Source organism: Perissodus microlepis, chromosome 8 (genome assembly GCF_051167445.1).
Source record: "Perissodus microlepis isolate ML-2025 ecotype Zambia chromosome 8, ASM5116744v1, whole genome shotgun sequence".
Lineage (NCBI taxonomy): Eukaryota > Metazoa > Chordata > Actinopteri > Cichliformes > Cichlidae > Perissodus > Perissodus microlepis.
In genome coordinates, this window is record NC_140468.1 from 13,975,714 (window position 1) to 14,003,683 (window position 27,970).

Here is a 27,970-nt window from a genome sequence, read left to right on the forward strand (position 1 = left end):
TTGTTCCTCTGCTGATCTGCACAGGAAGTTATCAAGGCTATATAGTAATAAGGCCACTAAGTCAAGGCTTGTGTGCAAAGTACTAAAGGAAGGAGGCAGAGACAAAGTGACAAAACGAGGAAAGATTAAAATGTTCGCAATATATAATAATAACGATGTTCATCTTCACAGACGCTTATAATGACCTTTTGACACACTTAAGGAGCACTCTGTGGAACAGAAGTACCTCGATCACAGTAATTACCCCTCTTTCAATGTGCCCTGGGTTTGCTATAAGTTGTCATCAGGCATGCTGTCAGGTAGTAACCTCCCATCAGCAGCAGACACACAAACTGTAATGAATCTTTATCTTTTAGACTCTGTTATCATTAGGAATAGGAACATTTACACATTGCCGCCTAGCACCAACAAGTGTGAATTCCTTTCTTGAAGGTGGATTGCAGATTAATTTCTTGCCTAGTGCTGTGTGGTTGATAAAAAGCACACAGACTCTTGATACGCTGAAGGACAGACTAGTGTTTCCCTGGATACGCTCAAACCTACACGGCCAAAACTGTTTGATAGTTAACTTGAGTTTAGTGTTCACCTTCAGGAATTATTTATGAGACTGTAAATACACCTCAGCCATATCTTTACCCTAATGTCTGCTTTTATGATGCATTATTATCTGAAGCTCATACACATCATTCTGTCTTTATGAATTACAACCAATCTTTAGTCAGTTATCGTGGAAAAATCTAACCAAAATATAAGGGTGGGGTGGGGGGGATTTAACTCGTATTTCTTTTGATATGGGACAGTGATGTATGGCCATTTAGAAGTCATCTATCATTGTGACACACTGCTAATTTGTTTAAGACCTTCTCAGGAGACAGGTGATTGGATGTTTTGGTTGACTGGGACTTTTCTTGGGGAGACAGTTATTTTCTGGGGTCTTAAATTGAACCTTTGGATATGAATACTGTGTGTTGTGCTGTGTTTGGACACCCATGTCAACATTTATGGGCAGAGACAAACACAGACAAGACATCTTTTTAGAGAAACACCAATAGACCTATCTGCGTACAAAATATTTGATTGATATTACAACTTAATATCAATTCAGAATCGCATAGAACTTCTCTGTCAGCCTTGAAAATCTGTTTAAAAGTGATAGGGTGACTGATATACATACCAGTCAGAAATCTTTTTTTCTTCCCCACAAATACTTGAATTTAACCAAATGTAACTGTGCTGTTTTAATTTTGTGATTTTTCAGGCTGACAGAACCCTCAGGATACCTCACAGATGGTCCAATCAACTACAAGTACAAAACCAAGTGCACCTGGCTCATAGAGGGCTAGTAAGTATTTATGTAAATCATTGTGTTGTGTAGATGCTGGGTATGCAGAATTTATTATGTAGTGCAAACTGATTAATGCAGTTAATTGGAGCTCATCAGCATCTCTATGGCGACGGGTATGCTTTTGTTGCTTACGTAATGTAGTGTAAAGCTGGCTGGCTCTGGCATTTTGAAAGTTTAATATGTTTAACAAGGATCATCATTCAGAGAAAAGAATAACCTTTACCTTACCTGTTGATGCTATTTATTGTCACGGCAACAGCAGCTGCTCCAGGACAGACAGGAAACCACAGTTGCAATAAACAGTTTATATTCACTAAGATGGTTCAGCTGAAACGGAAAAAATCATGCAGTGGTATCTTTTTATAGAAAAAGAAACATTTTTGAGCATCTTGAAGTAGCGCTGGTTCTCAAGCTATATCCCCAAGATTACCCTGTACCCATAAACCATAGGCATTGGGTCTTCAGAATAATTTGGTGATTATTTTGGAACATATATGCCAATTTTCTGTTGTTTAAAAGAAAAAGAAAAGTATATGTCTTTTATTTCCTCCTTAGGGCAATGGAAACTGTGAATTGTGACACTTCATACTATATTGAAATTACTCACTTCTCTCAGGGTGTAACCAGGCGTTATTGCTGCTGTAACTGGGCTTATTAGACAGCTAACTGGGGATCTTGATGAAATAGTTGAGTCAGGCCACTGTGTCAGATAATGTTGGGCCAAAGCCAACTAAAGTAATATTATAACCGATTGAGCTTCTTGGAAAAGCGTCTTCCCTGTGCAGGGTCACTGGGAATGAAAAGTTTAACAGTCCTTGATCTAAATTCTTACGATAAATTTGCATGCTGCTCATCACTACACCGTGACTCAGGAGATTTAATGGGGCGTTCACTAATCATAGGGTCAACTGTGTGTCGAAGTGTCCTTCAGTAAGATATTGAACTCGACCCATATTAGAGAGTGTGTAGGAAATGATGAAAGATGATGGGTTGTTTGCCAAGAAAAGTCATTATAAATATGCATTAATGTGTGCAAAAGTGATTGGAGTAGTCAATAAGACTGAAAAGCACTTAAAAAAAAAAACAGTAATCTAGTTAGCTTCCATTAAAACCTGAACCGTGATTCTATTGTTATTTCTCTTCTTCAGTCCAAATGCGGTTCTTCGCTTAAGATTCAACCACTTTGCCACAGAATGTAGCTGGGACCACATGTATGTCTATGATGGAGACTCGATATATGCTCCTCTAGTTGCTGTTTTCAGGTGAGTCGCTTTCGTCTTACTTTATTCCTCGATACAGATGAAATACTTTTACTCTTCTGTCACATTGTAACAAGTGTGTGCACTCTTAACAAATCAGTATTGGTTTGTAAAATAAAAGAATAAATGAAATAAAGTCATGAAAAAAAATTTGTTAAAATTTTGGAGTCAAGGTCTCCAGACTCTTCTTCTGTGTTTGTTTAGTCAGACACATGCAACAAAAGTTCAAGTCGACTGCAGAGAGTTACCAATTTCTGCTTGCAATTTAGAACTGGTGCATATTTCGAGAAAGTAATACTGATTCTTTTTTTGCGTTTCTCTATAGCGGTCTCATCGTGCCCGAGATACGAGGTAATGAGACGGTTCCTGAGGTTGAGACGACTTCAGGCTACGCACTATTACACTTTTTCAGTGATGCTGCCTATAACCTCACAGGATTTGAAATATTTTACTCGTAAGTACTTACCTTGTGAGTAATTATCGGCGTCACAATTCTAATGATTAGGTGTCTTTCTAATTATAGATGACAGCAAACTGTTTTCAGGCTTTCGTGTCCTTATAGCTGTTTTTCTAGTGACATGCTAAACAGTTTTTATGTCTCTCCAGTCTTGTTGTTCCACTAACTGATAACACCCCTCAGTCATCCTCAGTCTGTGTTGGAGTACTAATCCAAATCATATTTGTCCAGGATCAACTCTTGTCCCAATAACTGCTCCGGCCACGGGAAGTGCACACCTGGGAACTCAGCTGCCAGCAGAGTGTACTGTGAATGCGACAAGTACTGGAAAGGCGAAGCCTGTGACATCCCTTATTGCAGAAACAACTGCGGCAGCCCTGACCACGGCTACTGCGACCTCACAGGGGAGAAGCTTTGTGTCTGCAATGACAGCTGGCAAGGTGGGAGCAAGCTGCAGATCTTTTGCAGATGCTAAAAAAACCTCTTACGGTCATTTGGAGCAGCTCTACTCACTCTGATCTAACCCTGTGGCATATTTCTGAAGCGGCATACACAAAATAAATTTTTTCCAAAACAAATCTTATATCACACCATCTCTCAACGTATTTTGCAATCAGGTGTACTAAAGATCGACTCCTCCCACGTGTGCTGCGGTCTGCAAGGCTGCGGTGGTTTTATGTTGTAAGCTTGTGTTGTACTGTAATGCTGATTAGCAACACGCTGATCAGGCCTGTGCATTATTATGCGCCTCGAGCTGGAGGAAACAAAATTCTTTTGCGTGATGAAACTTGACAGACTCATTAGCTGAGGTCTCTTCTTTTTTTTGTCATGGCCTCCGATCGCACAGTCTAACATGTTTACTTCTTCTCTCCCCTGTTTATGGGTTTTGAGGTTTGAGAGCAGCCTGTTTCCTTTTTAAAGTTTCAGTGAGTAATTATGAAAGTAGCTGGCAGGTGCTAATGAAGAATTGCATCATGGAAATATTAAGTTGCCATGGAGCAGATATAAAAGAGACTATAATATTATTGATTTTGGAGATTTTTGTACATATGAGCGTTGGTGTTTATTGTTCCTGAGCTATAATTTCTTTGCTTTTGCTGCTCTCGTGTATGTCCCTGCAGGCCCGGACTGTTCGCTGACCGTACCGTCAACAGAATCTTTCTGGGTCCTCCCCAGCGTCAAGCCCTTCGGCACATCACTCGCCAGAGCCTCCCATATGGCTATGGTGCAAGAAAAGGTCATGTGGGTGGTGGGGGGATACACTTTCAACTACAGCTCATTCCAGATGATTCTTAAGTAAGTAGAGGTTTTTCCTCGAGCAGCATTCTCACTTTGTATGTTGTTGATGTGTTTCTGAATAGAAAAACCACCATTGCTTATTTGGGGTTTTGCTCACACACAATGTATGGCTAAGCATAAGCTGCTCTCATGAAGGCCAAATTGAGAATTTAATATTTAAAGTACTTGGATGGTGGTGTGGAAGAGTTTGCAGGGCTGTCAAGGGGCACTACTTTACGCCTTTGCCTTGCTTCGATGTGCTGTGGATCGCTACGGCTCTATTTTAGTTATTCCCCTTCACTCTGAGACATTAGAGAATGTCTTATACTTTATTCACCAGCTTCTTATTGAGAACAGCTGCGGTGTGTTTTGTCCCAGTTATGCAGAAGTCGTTTGAAATTATCAAGTGGTGACTGTGGTTTAGGTGTCTGTACGCTGGTTTAATATGTGAAAGGTTTGCAGTTAAAATGAAAGTTCATATTCGATGTGCTTTTTATGCATTTATTTATTTTACCCTGTATACTTTTAACGTGTTATGTCTTGTCTCAGATTGTTGTGTATGTGCTGTACTTAGCACAGGAAAAAAAGACCTACTCAAATTTCTTTGGGATTTCTTTTTCTTTTGCCACAGCAGATCATCTTCCTCCTTCTTCCTTCTCTCCCTATCCCTAGCGGCCTCCTCCTCTGTCACACCAACTCTCTGCATGTCCTCTCTCACTATATCCACAAATCTTCTCTGTGGTTTTCCTCTTTTCCTCCACCTCCAGCATCTTAAATTTCTTTGGGACTACTTCTGTAAAAACTGAGAAATATGGCACACGCTCAGAGTTCTCTCGCAGTTTAGCTGACGGTTCATCTTTGTTGCTCAGACGAGCTCTCACCATCTGCTCAGTGTTTGTTCATCACCAGGTGTTATGATTCCTGTTGCTCCTGGAGTGCCTTGTTTAAATTGCTAATGTGTGATGATGTGACCAGGTGTGCTTTTTTTGTGTGTGTTTTTTTTGGATGTTAATGGCAGCCAACAGTAATGTATGCATTTGTCAGCCTGCTAGATTTTTAGCACAGCAAAACGTTCAGCTCGATTAAATCTAAAGACCTTGAGGTAAACTTATATTAGAAAACAAGACACTATAATAGTGTAGATTTTAATAATGTACATTTTGATTGTAAACTTGTATTTTTATATTTTAAATAATAATAGAATGCAATTAACAATATTTTATATTATTTCATTTAGTGCTGTCAGCATTAATCTTGTTAATATGACGTTAACGCCATAACTTCGTTAACGCGGCAAATCCCCGTTAGCAAGTTAACGCGGCTCCGTGAGAGGGCTGCACGCCGCTAACGCGTTAACGAGCTAACCGCACTAATGCGTTGACGCCGTGCAGCCCTCGCATGGGGCTATCCGCGTTAACTTGCTAACGGGGATTTGCCGCGTTAACGCGGTTATGGTGTTAATGTCAATAATTTCATTATAAATCTGAAAAATTATATAATGAGAGCCTTGAAACACCACATGCCCCCCTTTGTATTCATCCTGCTTGCTGCAGGTATCTCTGCAGTATAAAGTGGGAGGGCTCCTGTCATCCGTCAGCGAGTTGCTTAATTTAATCGTATCAGACTAAGTTAATAGTTTTTCTGCAAATTTGAATGTAGCGTCTGTAGCTTTACTGTACATTGTTGTGTAAAACAAAGGGCGGTGGGTGGAGCAACTACGAAGTTTGTTTTTCTTCTCGTCTGAGGTTGTTGATCAGGGGGTTTGATGAAGGATTTCGGCCAGCTCCTGATGGTGATTACAGGAATAAACGCTGTTGTTCTGGACGTGGTTCACTCCTCGTGGGTTGTATATAGAGAGACGGCGGCTCCACGTTAAACCGTGACAGCATCATCTTCAGTGCTGCTGTTATCAGTCTTTTTGTTTAAAACCTGGGGCCTGCCTGGGCTTCATGCTGTTTTAATTTTGTATTCACACACATGCTTCTAGATGTGTTTCTATTGCAGGTCTATGTGGGTGAAACACTCGCGCTTACACCGAAATGACGGAGCGCTACAGAATTTAAACTAAGCATCAAAGCAAAAAAAATGTACCTTAAGGATTTTTTTAAAATGTTATTATTGATCGATGAATCGTTGCAGGCATGTTATGAAGCCACAGTGGGACAAAAAGTGAATATGCAAAGGGCTTTTTTCCCCCTCTTTGGTGTGTTGGAGGTGCATTTAAAGTGTAAAATTCTGTTTCTTTACTCTGCAGCTACAACCTCGAGAGTGGCATTTGGAACACAGTTCCCATCAATAGTGGCCCCGTGCCAAGATACGGCCACTCACTTGCTGCCTGCCAGGTAAACACACACAGATTTAGAAAACCACAACAGTGACTAGGAGGGAGGAATATTTGGGAGAAGTGGGAAGAAAAGCAATCAAATGTGGTTTCAGAAAAGAAAAGGTTGCTTTCAAACAGGAACTGCTTATTTCTTTGAGTAACTGAATGTTGTAACATATTCCAAACACAGAACTATTTTAAAACAACAGCAGGAGAACAACTTAAAATTATGGAGTTTAAAGCAAACGCAGGCTTGTCCTAGAGGCACATTTATGGCACGTTTAGAGATGATTCTTTAGCTTACTAAAAAAATGCCGTCCTGTGTTTAGGATGATATCTACATGTTTGGTGGAAAACTGGAAGCTGGCTGGGAAAACGTGACGGACGAGCTGTGGGTCTTCAATGTACCCAATCGGACATGGCAGCGGAGAAACCCTGTGGTCGGCCCACCGGCCCAAGCTCAGATATACGCCGTGGAAGGACACTCGGCCCACTGCGTCCCGCTGGACAGCGGCGAGACTATCATGCTCGTCATCTTTGGCTACTCCCCCATCTACAGCTATATCAGCAATGTTCAGGAGTACAACCTGAGTGAGTCACAGTGCAGACTCTTTCACGTTTTGTTTCTGCTTATCTATCAGCTCTCTGTAGCTTTCCCTTAGCACTGAGATAAATTTAAAAGCCCTGGCAAGCAAACCCAGTATGGCTGTGCTTTCAAACTGCAGTGGATGGTATCCACTCATAATTGTAGACTTCTTTGGGATCTTTTTTTTTTTAATTTAAAACCTTCCAGCAAATACTTTGTGAATCCAAAAACACCATATTTCATGACTGAATTTTTGGATAGCAGAGTCTAAGTGTCCTGTTTTATTTCTTTTTTTTCAGTATAAACAATAAAAAAGTATAAACAGCAGCCATGTAAACCATCCCTGAAAATCTGTGTTTGAAGTATCAAGATACAAGAGCCCAGCTGTCTGCTTCGATTCTACTAGGAGAGATCTAATTGTATATATATTTTTTCCCAATAAAAAATTTCTTCATATATTTTCTTTTTAGGGTCCAACACGTGGTTGGTGCCTGAGACCAAAGGTGCCATTCCCCAGGGAGGCTACGGCCACAGCAGCACGTATGACAGCGGCAGTGGCAACATCTACGTTCATGGCGGCTATAAAGCTCTGCCCGCCAACAAATACGGCCTTGTCGATGACCTCTACCGATACGACGTGAACACGCGGACATGGTAAATCGACACAGTTGCCCTGCTCTTGTTGTTTCATTATGCATTCCAGACTATATGTGACACCGTGGGAGTTGCATATCTCCTTGGCACAGTTGTCCTTGACACGCCTGTCATGCACATGCTCCAGGTTCATTCTGAGAGAAAGCGGCTTTCCACGGTACTTGCACTCAGCTGTGCTCCTCAGCGGCACTCTGCTCGTTTTTGGAGGCAACACGCACAACGACACATCCCTGAGCAACGGGGCCAAATGCTTCTCTGCTGACTTCCTCGCCTACGACATCGGTAAGAATCCTGTTATTGTTAAATAGTCCTTTATTTATTTATTTTTAAATGTATCTCTCTGTTTCACATAAAATCAGAAGTACAATCAGATCCATCCGCTATGTTAACTGATAATCACACAGCGAATCCAAAATAGTCACGTACACCTTGTTTTCCTCAGCCTGTGATGAGTGGACGCTTCTGCCCAAGCCAGACCTGCACAGGGATGTCAACCGCTTCGGTCACTCTGCTGTGGTTAGCAATGGGTGAGTGTTTCTATTAGAATTTCTATGTAGATCACCCAGATTGATTGTGAAATCAGGTTTGGTAGCTGTCCCTGTGGTATAATCCTGTTTTGTTTCATAGAAAATGCCCAGTTTTTCCCAGTAGTTTAATTTAATATATTCCACTGTGGTCTCGGCACTAATTTATCTTTAGAGTGGATGACTGGGTCTCTTTGTGAGCATTAAAAGCTTAATTTTTTACCATAAATTTGAAAAACAGTGTAGATAATAAAGAACTGTTCAATATCACATCAATAACAATGTAATAAAATGACTTGCTTAAAAAAAGAGAAAGATTAGATAATTATGTTTACCAATTTGAGCATGGCGAAATAGAAAAAATACTCCATAATTAAAAAACAGAAGTCCAGTTTATCTTAATTTGTTGGCTATAGTTTACACCTTTTTTTTTTTTTTTCTTTTTCTACACTGTTTTCTTTCGTCTTGCTCAGGTCCATGTACGTGTTTGGGGGCTTCTCCAGTGTGCTGCTCAATGATGTGCTTGTTTACCGACCTCCGAGCTGCCAAGCCTTCTTGGCAGAGGAGGGTTGCGTGAAGGCTGGGCCAGGGGTCCGTTGCATCTGGAGCAGAGGCCGTTGTCTCCCCTGGGAAGTCAGAATGGCTAATAGCAGCCTGACTCCTGCTCCATTTTGTCCACCTAAAGCTGGTGAGGAAGACCACAGAACTTCTCCAGCCTCTTTTCACTTTCTCGTCACTACTTTATTTGTTGTTGTTAAAACTGCCTTCTTTCTAGAAATTGTATTTTACCCGTATTTACAGACTGACTCATGCACTCTTGTTGCTCTCCCTCTCATCTCTTTGTAGTTACAATGGACGAGTGGTGCTACAGGTTCTCAGACTGTGCCAGCTGTACAGCAAACACCAAGGGGTGCCAGTGGTGCGATGATAAGAAATGCATCTCAGCCTTCAGCAACTGTACCTCTGTAAGTGTTCCAACAGGGGGCAGCAGTGCACTGCTGATCTTGTGTTCAGCTCCCTGAAGCTGCCAAATGTGCACACAAGGACACATGCGCTTTTTAATACAGGATTTGTGAGTCGACGACATTGGTATGATAATTTTGTGGTATTCAGGACTACATGGAAACATCACCTCATTGCTTAAGGTAGCAAAAGCCTTTGCACATGGACTGTATATAAAAGATGGACACGGCCACCATGACGTCACCCGTTGGTCTCTAAAATCTGCATTTTTGAGGATTCATTAGTAGCAGTATTTAAAATATTTTGAACCAGAAGTAAGCATAGCAGGTTTAGTTGGCAGACTATATCCATAAAATGTGTGTGCAGTGCACAGGCACTGCCCTGACTAATTAAATAAATACATTTAACTGATTTAAACTGAAGGATGGACATCTTGGATTGCGTGAACAACACACCAAGCTGTCTTATTTTTTAAATTTCAATATTAATGGTGAAAAAGCACCAACAGAGCAAACACCAGTAAGACACCTTCCTATTATCTATATAAATCTGTAAAAAACAAGTATATAATAAAGTAGGGAACTATTTATAGAGAACAAAAGTGTCTTTCATACCAGACTGTGAAGATTCTATTTAATGCTGTTAATTTAGACATTTTAACACGGCGGTCCATGGGGCTCTATCGTAAAATGACACTTTCTCTCTTGATTCTTTTCTCTGCCGCTGCAGAATGTGAAGAACTTCACTGAGTGTCCTGTGCGGAACGAGCAGGTGTGCAGCAAGCTTGCCAACTGCAAGAGCTGCTCATTGAATCTCAACTGTCAGTGGGATCAGAATCACTCGCAGTGCCACGCTTTGCCCGGTAAGCTTTCCGTGCACACGAACACGCCACCTTATTAAACAGAAGCTTCAGATTTGATTCTCACACATGCATGGCAGAGGATTTTTGGTCATTTCCAGGCAAGCATGTGGGAGACTGTGGGAGATGCAAGATAAATGCAGATATGTTTTAAAACTTAAACCTAATGCAGAGATGCTGACCAGTGTGAATACTCAACAGCGCTTGTAACATGAAACGGCCACATTGGTGGTTGTATTTACTGCGTCAATTAAGTGCGCTGACATTCAGACCTGAAGGGAAGCCTATTTCATTAATTAAATTTTCGCAGATGTTAATGACTCCCTACCAAGTTTACTTTTTCTGCCGCTGCTTGTACGGTTAAACCCAGTATCAGGGATTTGCAGAGATGTATTTTCAAGATGTCATCCCAATGTTGTTTATGAGGTCTGGCAGTGTATTTAGCTTACCTCTCACCATCTACCCCCCCACACCCACCCATCGTGTTGTTGATGTTGACGCTGGCTGAATCTGAAGAGATAGTGCTGTCACTTTATCCATAATTTTCAGTTCACCAAGCCCTGTCGCCTAAGGGGAGTGCAGTGGGAGCTGAAAATAATATCTCTGTGTGTGTGCATGTGGGTGTGGATTTCTGATTCCTGAAAGGGAGTCGCTGATTGCACAAACAAAATGCACACAGAGCAAATGGGTGCAAATTACGCTCAAACAAAATCAGTGACATCCACACAAACACACAAACACACACACACATGTGTTAAACCCTAATTCTTTAGCCCCCTGTGGTTTGTTATGCCTTCCAAGTTCTCTGTTTTCATTTTTCTTGGATTATGGTTCTCCCCGTTGAGCAGTACTTAACTAATATTATTCCATAATTAATTATGTAGTTTTTAGCTTACGACACAATACAAATAATGTCAAAGTAGTTTTTCCTGTTAAAGTTAAAGGAGAGCAAGGTTTTCTTGGCCCGAGGTCATTAACTTCTCGACATGCTCTTTTGATCTTCCAGCTCAGCAGTGCAGTGAGGGTTGGAACCAGGTGGGTGATGCCTGTTTGAGGATCAACTCCAGCCGCGAGAGCTACGACAACGCTCAGCATTACTGCAAGAACCTCAATGGCAACATCGCCTCACTGACCACCTCCAAACAAGTGGACTTTGTGCTCGAGGAGCTCAAGAAGCTCCAGCAACAAGACAAGGTACACTTAAATCAGTCATAAAGCAAGGATATTGTGTTTTATCCTTGCTTTATTGTTTGACAATATACATGTAGTACAGTATCTCACATTCATTTTGAAATATTTTCTTTTGCTAGAATTGCAGTTTACACCTTGGTGTTTAACTGAGTGAAAATAAAAGTGCGTTTTTAGCTGCTGGGGGAGCCTTTCTCTAACTCTGACTTATTGATTCTGAGACGATTTTGCCCCGATCAGTTTTCTGCAGCTCTATTTTATCTGATTGCAGGCATTCTTCTAGCTTTCTTGCCTTTCAACCAATTATGGGGAAATAGTTTTCCACTATTCCAACATCTTGTCTCAGACTGTGTGGTTTGTACATAGTTTTGTTTCTGAGATACCGCACCTGATGAATCAGACTGCGATAATCACTCATCACTTCTGCCTGCCTTACGCAGGGCTAATAGGGCCTCTGTGATTCTCTGTCTGATGGAAGAATCATGTGCACTTATAGTATCTAAGACCTTGACTGCGTAGTCTGGTCTGCATTTAGTTTTTCTTTTTATCTGAGTAATTTCCTGATGTCGCTCTAAGTTTACATATTTATTGCTCTGCTCTGTTTTGTTTAACCCTATGATATGGTGCAGAAACTTGTTCACTGAGAGAAATCCAAATATTCACAGCAACATTACAATTAGAGCTTCTGCTTCTTTAATGGAAATGCGGTTTTGGGCATACTGGCTTTTTCTCATCCCTCGCGGCTACGTATTCTCCTTGCAGTGACAGAAAATTGTGGCATCTACTGATGATTTTAGTTTGGTCATGCCTGCTGTATTCATGAGAATGTCATTTCCTGTCAGTCTGCTGGGTTGAAACGCGGCTGTTTGTTCCAAACAGAACCTTGACATGCCTTTCCACATCATTTTCCCATTACATTAAAAGTTGAATCCTGAAGGCAAATAAGTAATCATATCTGTGAAATTATTCTCAGCAGACTTTTAATAGCATCTTTGGTTCCTAGGTGTAAATGCAGAAGGCAGGCTTTTTTCCCTTTTTTTTGTTAATAGCAGGATGGAGTAAAAAAAACGAGGCACTCTTATGAAATTTTATCTTACATTTGAATAGCTTTTCATCCCTTTATGTGTTTAGACTTTTGCTGTTTTTCCACAGCGGCTGTCTCCCTGGGTGGGTCTGAGGAAGATCAATGTGTCATACTGGGGTTGGGAGGATATGTCTCCCTTCACCAACAGCAGTCTGCGTTGGCTGCCCGGTGAGCCCAGTGACTCTGGTTTTTGTGCCTACCTGGAGGAGCCACAGGTGTCAGGACTGAGGGCCAATCCATGCACTGCTACTGCCCACGGGCTCATCTGTGAAAAGGCTACTGGTGAGATGACCGAACACACAAGTACACTTCCTAAATATTGCATCTGCTTGAAAAGGTTTTTTCATGTCTTTTGTTTTGTTGTTTCTTTGTCCAGGCAATCCCAACCAGAGCACCCGTCCATCCTGCAAGAAACCTTGCTCGCTGCACACCAACTGTGCGAACTGCACCAGCCAGGCCATGGAGTGTATGTGGTGCGGCAGCGTGCAGCGCTGCGTCGACTCCACTGCATACGTCATCTCTTTTCCCTATGGCCAGTGCCTGGAGTGGCAGACTGGAGATTGCGTGGGTGAGTGTCTGAACTTAATCTAGATGAGTCTTCTTTGAAGTCTGCAGTCCGGCATTAAGGTGGCAGACAATAAGCTTTCCCAGATTGGCTTCTGTAAGCAGTCAATATTCATCTCGGAGAGGAAAAAGGTTAAAGGAGGAAACAGGCTTAAAGTGGCGGGTGTCTGTGGCGGAGGGAAAATCGTATTAGTTTTCTGTGATTGGATTTGGAAGCTGTTTTTGGTTTGTAATGGCCAATTACTTTTGCATATAATCACATGCCAACTGTTAGATTTCCCTGTTGACCGAGCTGTAGATGGGCTCTTTATCATTAGCTGGTTTTAAGTAGTTTAAAGACAGTCTCACATCAAGAACAGTGATTGCAAATAACTCTGTGAATAGGAAGTGTGCATAATTAAAACGCCCAGACATGCACTACTGTAAAAGTGGATGTTTTTACATTGAAAGTCATTGAAATTTGAAATGGCAAAATAGAGCGTTTCGTTCTGATAATTAAATATTAAACGTTAGAATGGAATAAATGAACATCTGAAAAAAACTCAGTCAACTTCACTGAGTGATATACTATCCTTAAGTACTATGCCAATACAGCTGAGCTGGAAAACTGGAGTTCCTGCTTGTGCCGTGAATCCACATTTATTTATTTATATTTTGCTGTACTTTTAGGTTTTAATCCACCATCCAATACCATCGAAACCAAAGTTCAGGCTGTGTTAAAGAAGAAATCTTCCATTTCAAATCCATTATATATTACAGAAACTCTGTTTTTGACTTACTGCATTTCCATGTATGTTAACAGATGTTTCAATATATCACTGCACCTGTTCCCCATTTTCCTATTAAAATATAAAGAACTGAAAAGTGAGTCAAGACATTTGCACAGTACTATCGAGGGTATATGTCTGTCATTTGTAAGATATTTACAGTAGTGCTTCTTGTGACCGTCTGAGCTGTGACAAAATAAACACAAAGGGTCACAAAGCAATTAACAAGAAGTGATTTAAGAAAAAAGAAGTCCTCTTTATTAAACAGCGTCACTACTCTTTGTGATTTCCTATTTAGTTGTAGAAATGTCATGCAAATTTAATGATCTGGCAAGGTCTGACAGAGACAGTTTTTGCTTAAAATGCTCTCAGAGACGTGCTAATTGGATGCAAGTTGGCATATTGAGTTTTTAAAACTAAACTGAAAATATGTGCAGATGAAAAGGCTTAAAGTTTTGCTCTGTACAGGTTAGTTCTTTTTACACAGCCTGCAGCTGCAGGTCCTCTTAAGATAACAAATATGAAAATATGAATACCTTTAATCATCCATTTTCTCTTTGTATAACACAGCAAAAAGAAAGGGACTGTCATCCTATCATAACATGACTGACAAACATGATTCAGCTGTTATTTTCCTGATGGTTGTATTGAAATGTGATCATACTAAGTACTAGACACGTACCAAGGTGAAACTGCACAGTAGTAAGTTGATTGGAAAGATCCTTCACATGAAAGTCGGTGTAACCGCTGAGGTCGTTGCTGTTGTGCTACGTGATGTATGCCTTTTGCCCACAGTTGTGTTGGATTGTAAAAACATCTCTGATCAGTTTAGCGAGTAATACATTTAGGGAGCCCAGGAGTGCTGTCTCAAATTCATTTGAGTGTGCTAGTGTTGGGTGATGCAGAGATGTTTCTGTTCGCTGTGGATATTTGTCTTGAGGAATTAGTCCCTGTTGGCATGAAGGACAGAGAAGGTTGTCCTATAAATTGTCTGTATTTTCTCCTCTTTCGCTTTGCTCTGTCTGACTTTGCTCGTCCATATTCACCCCCAGGGTTTCAATCACTGTTTAAGGCTTTTCTCACCTGCTTTACTTCTTCCTTGCTTATTTGGAGTGCATGGATATGTGCTCTAGGCCGAGTATGCTCCATAAATACATGCAAAACTACAAACCCTGGTCTAAAAAACAGCTCTTTTCCTAGTTTTTTACACTGACTTCAAATGTGCAATTTGACTTGCACATCGAGTTTGCACATCAGGTTTTTGACATACACATCACTGTCATTTTGACTCTTTTGAACATCAATATAATGGACAAAGAATTAAAGGAACACTTTGAAAACACATCATATTTCAGTAGGGGCAAAATGATCATGATTGATGTCTGTACTGATATGTACTGGATAATGTGTTAGCAATGAAAGGATGCCTCATTTTTCCTTTTAAATGAAAATGGTCGACCTACACAGGGCTAAATTCAAAGATACCGCAAAAGTCAAAGTAAAACAGTGATGTGGCAGGGCCGTCCATTTAGCTGAAATTTTGTTGCAGCAATTTAAAATGGTTCTCGTAGTTTGTATGCCCCCCTACATGCTTGGATGCATGCCTGACAGTGTCGGGGATCGTGCACCAGGGGGAACTCGGGACCCACTGCACCATCGTAGGGTCTGACAGTGACAATGACTTCATCCCAATACCTAATGGTAGTCCGGGTGCTGTTGTCTAGCCTGTAGAGGTTTGTGCGTCCCTTCGTGGATATGCCTACCCAGACGTCACTGACCCACCATCAGACCAGTCACCCTGAACAATGTTACAGGCAGCATAATGTTTCTACTTTATCTCTAGACCCTTTCACATGTGCTCAGGGTGAACTTGCTCTCAGCTGTGAAACACAGGGTAGAAGTGGTGGACCTGCCAACTCTGGTATTCTATGGCAAATGCCATTCAGCCTACATGGTGCCAGGCAGTGAGCAGATGGCCCACTAGAGGACTTCAGGACCTCAATCCACCCTCACACAAGAAGCCTGCCAGAGTAGACTGTCTAGAAGTGCTCATCCTGTTCCTCTTTGCACAAAGGAACCAATGCCAGCCCTGTGCATGGGTTATGGACCTTCTATGGCCCTGTCTAGTTCTTTCAGAGCAACTGCCCATCTACTAGAATCTTCTCTGTGTTCTTGGATCTGTGCTGGGAGACACAGCAGTCCATCTGCCAATAGCATGTGAAAATGAAAGTGTGACTTTCATTTTTTTCTTAATCAATTTATATCAACACAATGTCTCTAATTTTGACTATTTTTGACCAAACTATTTATTTATTTATCTTACTGTAAAAACAGCCTAGAAGATTATACCAGAAGTAAAATGAGGTCATTGTTCTCAAAAATGCCTAAGTCACTTGCTTTTGCGCTCAAATGGCTCATCCGTATCTCTTTGCAAGTACCAACAGTAGTTGCCCGTCATGGTCGGATTCAATTTTCCCTGATATTGGTTTTCTATCACTTTCATATCTCGATGAAATCCTTCCTGGTGCCCATTGCTGACATCACACAGGTTTGGTGGAAACAAAGTCAAGATGAGAATGTTAATAATAAAAAAAGAAAAAGGTGACATTCATGCGCTCATTCGGTGATTCATTTTCAGCATCTTATCCACAAGCTCCTCGTAATTCTCTGCTCTGTGATTGCCATGAAAATTCTGGACGACCTGCAGGACAGCTATGGTTGAGACCAAACTTATTTTTATAAATGCTGAAATGCATCACCGTGCCTGTTCAGTCATCCTAGTAGTCCAAAACTTGGAATATCAACTAAAAAAAAAAAAAAAAAAACCCAGGATGTGCTAGTCGTAGGTTTTTAGATTTTGAATAGGCAAGTGAAATGTTTTTAAGTACAGGTGAAAGGATCCCAGGTATGTGGTATCTTTTGCTTGCTGGGCTGCTTTGAGATTTGGCTCTCTGTATGACCTAAGCAGCTTCTTACTTTGCTGAGGGGATGGACTCTAAATATATGTCCTTTTAAATTGATTATTTAAAGATCTCATTTGTCCACACTTCGTCTTCCCTGATCAAACAACCAAACAAAACCTGGGGTCATCTGTGCTATGAGTTCGCGGTCTGTCCGCTTCATTATGACAGACCAGAAGAAAGTCCTTCAAGCTGTGAGTTCAGTTGAGGCAAAATTTTAAACAAGCAAGGCTCACAGAGTCTTCTGTGGTCTTTAATTCAGTCTTTTTTTATATTGAATCGGGCTTTTCCGCTCACTCAAGCTAACAGCTTCCATTCTTTCACAATGAATTGAATCTTTTAGTTAAGTACTGTAGTTTAGCAGCTGCTCTGTCATTTTTTTTCAAGCAGAAGTGGAATTGTCAAATATTCCTACTCTTCAGATGCTGCTTTCTGTGGCCTATGTTGGTGAGAGTGGCAGCCATGGGTCAGAATGGAAGGTTGCTCTGTAATTACAGGGTTGAAGGTTTGATCCTCTAGCAGATGTGATAAAGTGTACATGCTGGTGCAGATGCAGTCACGCTGCAGTTTTTCTGTGAATTCCACATTCTAGTATCCTCTCTAGTGGACTGTCCACTTTGTACCCTGCCTCTCATCTGGGTTAGAGTTAATTAATAACTCATTTGACAGCTTTACACAATATGTTATTTACATTTAAATGGCTAAATAGCTCATCTTATCCGTTTATAAGATGCCTTGGTTTTTACTCCATTTGGTTTAAGAAGCACTTGGCTGTGGCACAAGCTGTAAAGCAGCATTTGAAGTTTGCACAATTGGAGGGATACTTGTGATTGTTAATCAGTTGATTACAGTGTGCAGTTCAAGGAAAGTTAAGACACAGAGCTGTGTAATTTCCTTCCTAACACTGCTTTCAGATCAAAAGCAGATTGGATACTGAAGCAGTAGGGTTATCACGATGATCAGTAGTCTGTGAAATCAAAGAAGAACAGTTTGAAAGCTGCGAAACAGCCAGCCAGCATAAATACTCACAACTCTGAAGAGAAATGTGGATAAATGGATCTTATAAAAATTTTAACATCTTGAATTTGGCCTCGGACGTCACACTTAACTGGAGTTTGTGACTGAATAAAAGTCTGTGCAAAAAGTCTGGAGCCACCCCTCTTTTCTTCATATTTGGGTTCTAAGTGGTCTTAAGTAATAGTTCTCCAGGCTTTCTGGACATTTGCTGCATTTTCACTTATTTCTTTCAAAGCAAAACATCACCACTGTCTTGACCAGCAGCAGTGCCTCATCCTGAGAGCAGTTTAATCGCGTCATAAAAATGGCACAAGGACTGTCGTGAGCATGCTTCCTGCCACACGAATTAACTCTTCACATTGGCTGTGGATGTTAAATGCACACTTTTTAATATGGACATATGAAAATTATCTGGCCCCCGTGACTGTTTTAATTTTGTTGACCAATAATATTCATCATAGTTCTTGTCAACAACCATTTTTTTTCTGATGAAAACAAGATGATAACTAAATAAATGCTAACGCACCAGGACCAAACCTGTGATAAAATGTGTTGACACTTTCGTCACCAAATAAAAACAAGATGAAAGTGTTCTGGACAGATAAGATCTAATTAAAACTAATTAAGTTGTGAAGAAAGGCGGGACAAGTTTACTTCTGATTGGATCACTTCTAATCTCCTTGTGCAGCAAGGTTAGAGCTGAGAAATGGAGTTGGAGTGAGAGGTTCAGCTCAGTGACTACAGGCCAGTGGCTCTAACACCAATAACCATGAGGTGCCTGGAGAGCCTGGCCCTCAAATACATCAAAGTCACTATTCCACCTACTCTGGGCCCATGTCAGTACACAGACAGAACCAGCATCAACAGATGATGCCATTCCCATCACCTTCTACACCACATGCACCGCCTGAAACCACAGCGAACATTTAATACCACAGTTAGTCAGGATGGGCCCCCGCTGCTCCTCAATCCTCTCCTCAGCACAGGAGCCCGACAAGGCTGTGTTTTTAGCCTTTTCCTGTACTGTCTGTATGTATAAGACTGCATAAATGTCATTGTTAGGTTTGTAGATGAGATGGTGGAAATAGGACTGCTCACTGATGGGGATGAGTCTGGCCACAGAGAGGAGGTTCAGAGGCTGACAGATTGGTGTACTGAAAACAATCTGGCTTCTAACACCAAAAACACCAAAGAACTAATAACTGACTTCAGGAAAAATCAGAATGTTGACTCTGTGACATACTGGGGAACCTGTCTGGGGTGTACTCCACTTCTTGCCCCATGGCAGCTGGGATAGGTTCCAGCACCCCTGTGACCCTAAATTAACTGAATGGATGGATAGATGCATGCAGGTAGGGCTGTTCGATATAACGATATATATATCGGATGACGTCTATCGTTTCATTTTACGCTATCGTTTGTTTCGTGGTGTCACAAAATAAACTGCTTACGGCAATATTTTTCATCGTTTTGACGGTCACTGTAGTGGCTATATTAATTTCTTAAAGTTCTCTCTTTCTCTTATATTTTATATAACCACACTACAGACGGACAAGCGCCTGTTTTTATGCGTTGTGGTTAGCAACAACGACGGTAACACCACCGCGTGTCCGCTTGTTTATGTTCCACATAAACCTTTCACAATAAAGCTCAAGATCCTGTTGAGACTTTTCAAAATAAACTGAATCACGTGAAAGAGCAGATTATTTACGGATGAGAAGTAAAAAAGAGCCGCCAGGTGCTAAAAAATAAACCTTAGACTCAAACGTTAGAACAGGCTTTTCCCCGCAGCACGCCGTGTAATAAATACTCACAAAGAAAACGGCGGCCTTTACAACTTATGTCTAAAAATGTATAGTTTCATGCATCGGTTAAAACAGCGGTCTCCAACCTTTTTTGCGCCACGGACCGGTTTATGCCCGACAATATTTTCACGGACCGGCCTTTAAGGTGTCGCGGATAAATACAACAAAATAAAACTAGTACCGGTACCGAAAAAAAGAAGATTTATTCATAACACACGTGAAAAGACCAAGGAAAACCGAGTTAACGATAAAAACGATAACAAAATAACGCTGAAAACCGATTAAAAACCCTGAAAACTATAAATTTCACACCTGAGCCTCAACTCTCTCGGCCCGGTACCAAACGACTCACGGACCGGTACCGGTCCGAGGCCCGGGGGTTGGTTACAACACTCGCCTCCAGGTACATGACGCGCAGCTGGAAACACTTCCCGCAAGTCGAGCTGCCCGAGATTCACAGAATTTACAGAAAATGTTACATTTTTGTGATTTATATCGTTATCGGGATGATAGAATTCTTATATCGGGATATGAGATTTTGGTCATATCGCACATCCCTACATGCAGGGATCAGGGATGGACACAGGGCTGGATCAGAATGCCCAGATACCATTGAACGTAATTGAGAGGATGTACAGAATGCCTAGTTTTAGGTTCCTGGGCACACACATCACAGCAGACCTCACATGGACACACAAAACACACAGCCTTGTTAAAAGAAAAACGCCCAACATAGACTGTAATTCCTGAAAACTATGAGGAACATAAACCTGTCTCAAAACCTTCTGGTGTCTTTCTGCTGGCACACTATTAAAAGTGTCCTCCTTTGCAGCATGCTGACACGGTAAGGTAACAGCTATGAAACGGATAAGAAGGGACTGCGGAACGTCATAAAAGCTGAACAAAAAGATCACCAAGACACAGTTGCCAACACCTAGAGACGTATACACATCGTACTTCTTGCAGAAAGTACTCTGAATCCTAAGGGATGCATCGAAACTGTTTGAATATCTGTCCTCAGGCGAGCGTTACAGGTCCATCAAATCACAGACGACAAGATTAAGACGCTTTTTATCCCAGATACATCACAACACTGCAGATGTTTCAGTAAACTTCATCAATTTTCAATGTATCCAGCAAAATATAAAGAAATGAGGCGTGGCACAAGCTCCTTATGTTTCTCAGTTAATTCAGGGTTTTTGAGGAAACCTGAGTCAGGCTGTATATGCTGTGATGATGAAAACTGGTGATGCAGGATGAAGAGAATCTTGTTTCTCGGGTGCAGACAGAGTCATAATCAACATCCACTTAACAGAGCATATCTAGGCATCAGATTTAGTTCTTAGATATTGATTTATCTGTCAGAATCCAAGTGAGAGACGTGATTCAGGTTTTCGTGGCAGATTTTGTGTTTCAACATGCTTCTTGTGTGTGGCAAGACAAAAGTTCCCATCCAGCTGCTGCTTTCTTTTCTCAGAAGGACGTGTTCCTGAGAAATTCGCCACTTACGTCTTGTCGTCAAAACAATCTTAAATGGCCTTACTTTGTGCTTATTGCTCTTGTGTTGTCATGGTTTCACATCCATTAGTGGAATAGCTAGAGATTTGTTTGACATAAACTGAGGTAAAAGCACTCAATGTTTGTCTCCTTAAAATAGTAGTGGCATTTTCTCTGCTAAAGTGTCTGTCTGGCAGGCAAGTGGTGGCGCTCAAACAGTTTAGAGGCCTGAAAGTTCATCTCTCAACTGACAAAAACGGCATCGCTCCCTTGGGTTTCTAAGCTTTTTGTGCGGAGCTACTTCACACATCACACTTAATCCTTTTGTGGGACTTTTTCTCAAATCAAACTTTTCAGGGGCCTTGGGTATCTGACACATTTGCTCTCATTATACAAGCGTCCTCAGACTGCGTCAGCTATTAAACGCTCAGCAAGTTGTTTCGTATCCTTTTATCTGTGTTTAGATCTGTTGTCCTGCCACCTCACTAGATAACCTGTTTTTGTTTTATTGTAAAAGACACAATTGCTCCCTAATATCCATTGCCTACAAATGCTCAGAAATAAATTAGGGTGACTAGTACAAAGGATAGAATTCAACAATATGCATAAATGCATATAAAAGCAACATTGTTCAGAATTTAGTCTGCTCCAGCATTAAGGTGCTGTGGCTGATGTTTTGTTTTTGTTGTTTTATCATTGTGTTGTGATGACTCTAGTAAAATGGAATGGAAAAATGATGGCAGTGGTGGTGGGTTAAAACATACAATTACCTGCATTTTTCCTCTCCTGTAGCCCAGAACTGTTCAGGCCTGCGGACGTGTTCTCAATGCTTGGAGCAACCTGAGTGCGGCTGGTGCGGAGATCCCACCAGCACAGGAAAGGGCCTGTGCATGGAAGGTTCGTTCCGGGGTCCCATGAAAAGACTGGCCAAGCAGGGCCACCAGGGCCCGTCGCACGACATGAGCCTGGAGCCAGGCATCTGCCCCAAAGACAAAGGCTACGAGTGGGCCTTTATTCAGTGCCCCGGTGAGTGCTAAACTTCCTGTCAAGCTAACTGAAATTACAAACCATCTGTCATGTCAAGTGAGAGATTATTACCTATTGGAGGTCACTACTTAAGCTTAGGGGAAAAAAAACAACAAAAAAAAAAACGCTACCATGGATTCCTGTTACAGCCTCCCTATGCAACTAATCCGTCCCTGCTGATTCCATGCAACCTTATGCCGGTGTGACGTTTCATGCTTTCATGAAGCCCCTGTCCATACTGCTATGTTATGTAAGATGATAATGTAGCCACTGTAAGTTGTAAACTGAGAATGTGAGCAGCGCTCAGCAGCTCGCAGATTACTTAAAAAACCTCAAGAAATCAGATATATTTAAGACTTGTAATATTTTGCCCAATTATAGTTTTACACCTCTAGGCTTGAACCGCACCATCATTATGTCTTTTTCTCAGTTGTTCACTTTTTATAGCATGGTGCCTCCGGCCACGGTTGCTGCCATCGTGGACCCATTAGAGTTTTGAATTGTCTGTCCATCCTTCCCAAACGCTCTCTTGAATGCCTTGAGGGACTATCTTCAAATTTAGAACAGACCTGTATTTGGACTCAAAGATGAACAGATTCGATTTTAGTGATCCGCGTCAAGGTTGGGGTGACCTCAAAAATTCATATGATTCACACAAATGTCAAGTACGATTTGGGCATTATTGAACACCACATCTCAGGGACAGAAAGGGAGATTGTGGCCGTATTTTACATTTGCCATAAACTACACTGGTGACACTAATGGATACCCACCTTGAAACTGTTCTGCTTGGCCAAAAATGCACATAAAGTATTCATAATTGTAAAATCTTTCCAGTTACATGCTATTTAGCAAGTCAGTTCAGTTTCATTTATATAGCATCACATCACAACAATTAGCGTCTTGGTGTGCTTTATATATTAGGGTAAAGACCCTTTAATATTAGAGAGAAAACCCCCAACAATACATGCTCACTGTGTCCACACGCTTTGTCTGAAAAATCAGTAACAACAAGGTTAATCTGCAAATTGTCAAATAGATTAACTTCAGGTTAAAGGATTAAACTATTACAAATATTACAAATATTTTAAAAGGCAGGTCTGGATAAAATAACAAGTCAAACAACAAAAAGCTTTTGGATTTCTAGGATGCTATAACAACTCACATATGACAAAGGAAGCTTATGAATCCAAGAATATTTGCTTGGGTTGTCAAGTTAACAAATTTCCTATAATTTTTCATTTTTCTTGCTGTGAGAAAGCAGCAGAATGAACTCTTCTGTCTGTTTTTTGCAGCATGCCAGTGTAACGGCCACAGCACGTGCGTTAACGGCAGCGTTTGTGAGCAATGCCGTAACCTCACCACCGGTCCTAACTGCGAGACCTGCATGCCTGGTTACCATGGCGACCCGACCAATGGCGGCAAATGCCAGGGTGAGTGCCGCATCACAACAGACATTGGTTATTCTGCATGCATACGACTTAATGGCTCCACTTGTTTTTGTTGAAGCAGTCGAGTGATGTACTTTAACCCCAACAAGCGCCCACCCCCAAGCATGTTCTCATCATCATTATAGATTTCATTGCAATGCAGGAGATCAGCATTATGAAGTTTAAATGATACAACACAGAGTGCCTTCTCTAGGTTGCTTTAATTTGACTCAACCTGCTTTGTGTAAGTGATAATTAAGCTTTTTAGAAGGATATGGTCTGCTTTTTGAATTCTAATTCATGTAATATGTGATGAATATGGTGTAATGCAAGTTGATAACCAACAGAGGGAACTATTGAGTGTTGATAGTGATAATTTGCCCACTCATGTTTGATTAATGACATGCAATATGTTGATTTTCTAAACAGGCACTTTCCACCCATGGGATCCAAATACTTTAAATTTACACTGTGAACATGCACACAGCCTGACACACACACACACACAGCTAGGAAGGGGGAAAATTGATGCTTTAAGCTCAACTTAATACAAACTTCAACACATGCAGCTCAGTAGCCTAACTGCTTTACCAGTTTTCTGGGTGTGGTGCTCTTTCTTGATAGAAAACCTCTTTTGATTGAGTTTTTGATTAGCTCATGAGGGAGATTTATTATCCCAGTCTCCTGCCCAATGGAAAATAAATTTTTCTTAAGTGACTGCAACCCATAAATTATGCTGAATTCCTGTTTTCTAAGCCAAAACACATAATGTCTGCTAAATTTATTGTGGAGAGTCGATGTGAACGCAGTACAGGAATGGGTATTAAATCAAATACACAATGATCACACTAGTATCTGATAACTGTCTTGGCTTGTGTTTCTTAATGAATGGATCACAGACTGGCTGAAGGCTGGGAGTACAGGCTCCTTGTTGAGAGGAGATTTAGCTGCACTCAATGGTTATGAGACATGAATAGCATTCCTGAGAAGTTACATGTGGGGTTTTGTGTGACTCGCCAGACATGGGAGACACAAATTTTGTGGGAGCTTTACAGTCTCAGATACCATATGTTGCTGCTCAGGCTAAAGCTGTGAGTTGTAAAGTGAAACTGCACCAGTGAATACCTGTCACTATTCCCCTCATTCTCCTGGAGCCTGAGGACAAAAAAAATCACAATTTGTGATAGGAACATGTGAATTAATTCACAGTGAGGAGAACCACATCTAATGTGGCTTTCACATAGTAAAATTAAATCCCCGTATCACCAGCTGTCAATAACAAGAAGTGTTGGAGGAAGTGTCAGTATACTCAGTTAAAAGCTTTCCAGTCTCCCAAAATATTCATGCCATGCTGGAAAGGGTGCACTACTTGGAAAGGAGGGAGGAGGATCCACTGGTCCTTCAGTAATGCACCTTTTCAGTGTTTTAATGATTACTGAACTGAAAAGAATTGGTCAGTGTTTTTTTTTTTCCTTCTTTTTTTGTCCTGCAAAAGCAAACCTGAAAGGCTGCCACAGTAGAAGCACTTTAGAAGCCAATTCACTCATCTGTCACACATCTATTGCTGCACTTTCTGTATTCCCTACACACACACACAGACACACACGTACATGCCGTATCTTAGCCTTTGTTTGGAGGTGGTGGTTCTCCTTCATGTCTTTGAAGTTCAGTCAGTCTTTTGGGAAATACATTTGTTTACCATCTTACCCAGATCAATATCAATTTCCCCCTCTGTGCAGTCTTACCTGCACAGGTTTCAAATGTATAACTGATCACATACAAGTGTACAAATCCAAACCAGCCATGTGTTTACTGTATCAAGTTTTTTTTCTTTTTTGTTCAGGTTTGATATTGATCATTTCTGTTCTTGTACCTGTCTTTTTTCCTTTTCCTTTTCTTTTATTTTTTGCTACTCTGTCTTCCCAACCTTCTTTTCCATCTGGTTTTGCCTGTTACAGCCTGCAAGTGTAATGGTCATGCAAGTGTGTGTCAGGTGTTAACCGGCAAGTGTTTCTGCACCACCAAGGGGATCAAAGGAGACCAGTGCCAGCTGTGAGTATATTGGTCACTTCTTGCTTTCTCACACTCACTCACTCACAAATTTTGTTCCTGAAATTTAACAATGCTTCCATCATTTTCCACTATGTGCATAAATGCACTAGATAGCAGGGCTGTTTTTTGTTTTTTCCTTGTAACTACTTTTGTGCTTTGCTCATACCGAGGCTGATGACTTGTAGCTGGTTCTGAGCTTTGGGTTGCTTTAGATTGATCCACTTTGCCTTTGTTAGCTTCTTTAAAATGTCTGTATTCATCTGGGTGAAGGTGACTGAAGTATCTCATTAAGTTTATTGTTATGAGCGTTTTATGTTTACTTTGGCCAACTTTGTATCTTCACTCTCAGTAAGGAGCTTCCACACTAATGACATGTTAGCGTGTGACTGCGAGTGTGCAGCTGTGTGCCTGCGGTGCTGGGTGCGTGTTGTGCGTGAAATGGACCGGCCTGTAATCGGACACACGTGAGGACGATTGGCTGTTTACGGGTCAAGACCGAGAATGCTGGAAATCAGCTGATTTCGGTTTGTGGCTGGTTGAGGTTGATAACAGAGTAACAAGATAAAAAAAAAATAAATGAAAAGTATCTGATTATATATATTCCTATTATATCCACAATAGAAAAATGCCATTTAAGTGATGGAAAAAAGTTGCCGCCTGATTACTGGTGACTGTTTACCCGATGAAGATCAGGGTTGAACTCTCGCCTCTTTTCAGTGCACTCGGTTTTTAGGAGCTGTTGTCCCATTACTTATGACCTGCGGCTGACCTCATTGTAGTACTTGCTCTTTTGGTTGAGTTTTATTTCAGTATCAGAAAGGTCAGATCAGAAATACCAACAATGTTCCGACTAAACTCCACGGTAAAGTATTCAGAGCGATTCTCTGAACAACATAAGCGTGTCAGTAATCACTTGGGATAGAGCCTTGAAGATGTGCTTGAGGCTGTTTAAAGGAAAACAAGTGAGGTACCCGGCTGTAGGAAAGCATTATGTGCTTTCTTCATGCTTTTAAAAAATTGTAATTTGTCTTTACAGACACACAAACTGAACTGCTGACTGAGTTAAACCAATCCTAGCAAAACAACATTGTTGCAAATTAGAGTAACAGGTAGCTGGTTACCCAAAAGAGGTCTTTGTTGACAAACAAATAATTAGTATGTTAAAAATATTGAATTTCTGTGGTGAAGTGGATCAGTGTGTTTGTGTAATTGTTTAATTTGGCCCCTGTATTGCCGTCATGGATAATTCCAAAAGACATTAAAAGGCATTAAAACAATTACTTTGGTTGATTTTTAAGTCATTATATAGCCTGACTTTCACTAGCCATTTTTTAAAATGATTTAATGGGATTTTTTTTATTACATGATTTATCTCCTGCAGTGCCTCATGATTTTCATAATATAGTTATGAGGATTGATTTCTGACCAATAAGAATGGCTCAATTTCTCCTCATGTCGAGGCTTAGATGCTGATGCTAATGGCCCTGTGGTGTAAAAACAGGCAGTTTGCACTATTTGCCAGGAACTCCACCTCCAGGGTGATTTCTGCTGACACAGTCGAATCCACTAGCGTAGGAGGACCATCTCTTAGCTGTCTGCTTTCCCAGTTGTAAGCATAATGGAGACTGATATTTCTGATAACCCTAATGCAATAAGCCTTATGGATGGGTCAGCGGCAAACATATGTGTGCTTACATACACACTCACCCACAATCTAATGATTTTTTTTCTCTCTCCAAAGTCACCCAACACTCCTTTGTGTTTTGATCAAAATGAGATAATCCCCCTCCTGCTTTTCTGCTTTTATAATTCTCTTTGAAAACACAAGGAAAATAATGCATGATCACAATATACATGAACAATAAAAACATTGACTAGAAGAATTCATAAAGGTTATGGGAATAAGAGGGAAAGACTGCAGAGAAATAAAAAATTAAAGAAAGAAAGAAGGGCTACAGGAGAGCGAGACCTTTCCAAACCCTCAGTGCTTTCAGTCAACATTGAGAGCAAATAACTAACACTTTGCACAATTGGAAAAAAATGTCACATTGATTTCTGCTACTAGATTTAACGTTGTGCAGTACAGTGTAGTGTTATACTCAGATAGCAGGTGGATAACAGTTAATAAAAGCAACTTATTTTCTCATTTACTGCAGAATCAGACTCGAGTATCAGAACAGGCCAGGCAAAGCTTTGAAGCCAGCTTCGAGAAGATCCTTGTAGCTGTTGCTGATTATCACCTTGAAATTTCAACAGTACTAAAAAACTCCCAAAACAACACTTCTAAAGTGAGGGCACTCTGTTATTTTGTAGGTTACTTTGCCGTTATGCT

General features: G+C 40.9%; 1 protein-coding gene across 1 annotated transcript in view; it reads left to right on the top strand.

Moving 5' to 3' along the window:
* The window catches only part of atrnl1b (attractin-like 1b), a 72,339-nt gene that overhangs the window by 1,842 nt on the left and 42,527 nt on the right, over window positions 1-27,970 (top strand). The window contains exons 2-20 of the mRNA XM_084937680.1: window positions 1,259-1,342; window positions 2,494-2,607; window positions 2,930-3,058; window positions 3,293-3,501; window positions 4,183-4,357; window positions 6,594-6,681; window positions 6,992-7,253; window positions 7,719-7,902; window positions 8,030-8,184; window positions 8,345-8,429; window positions 8,900-9,114; window positions 9,273-9,391; window positions 10,119-10,251; window positions 11,255-11,442; window positions 12,589-12,802; window positions 12,897-13,088; window positions 21,923-22,156; window positions 23,452-23,589; window positions 25,545-25,638. Of these exons, the coding sequence (XP_084793806.1) occupies window positions 1,259-1,342; window positions 2,494-2,607; window positions 2,930-3,058; window positions 3,293-3,501; window positions 4,183-4,357; window positions 6,594-6,681; window positions 6,992-7,253; window positions 7,719-7,902; window positions 8,030-8,184; window positions 8,345-8,429; window positions 8,900-9,114; window positions 9,273-9,391; window positions 10,119-10,251; window positions 11,255-11,442; window positions 12,589-12,802; window positions 12,897-13,088; window positions 21,923-22,156; window positions 23,452-23,589; window positions 25,545-25,638 (3,012 nt within the window). The remainder of the gene's footprint in view (window positions 1-1,258; window positions 1,343-2,493; window positions 2,608-2,929; window positions 3,059-3,292; window positions 3,502-4,182; window positions 4,358-6,593; window positions 6,682-6,991; window positions 7,254-7,718; window positions 7,903-8,029; window positions 8,185-8,344; window positions 8,430-8,899; window positions 9,115-9,272; window positions 9,392-10,118; window positions 10,252-11,254; window positions 11,443-12,588; window positions 12,803-12,896; window positions 13,089-21,922; window positions 22,157-23,451; window positions 23,590-25,544; window positions 25,639-27,970) is intronic.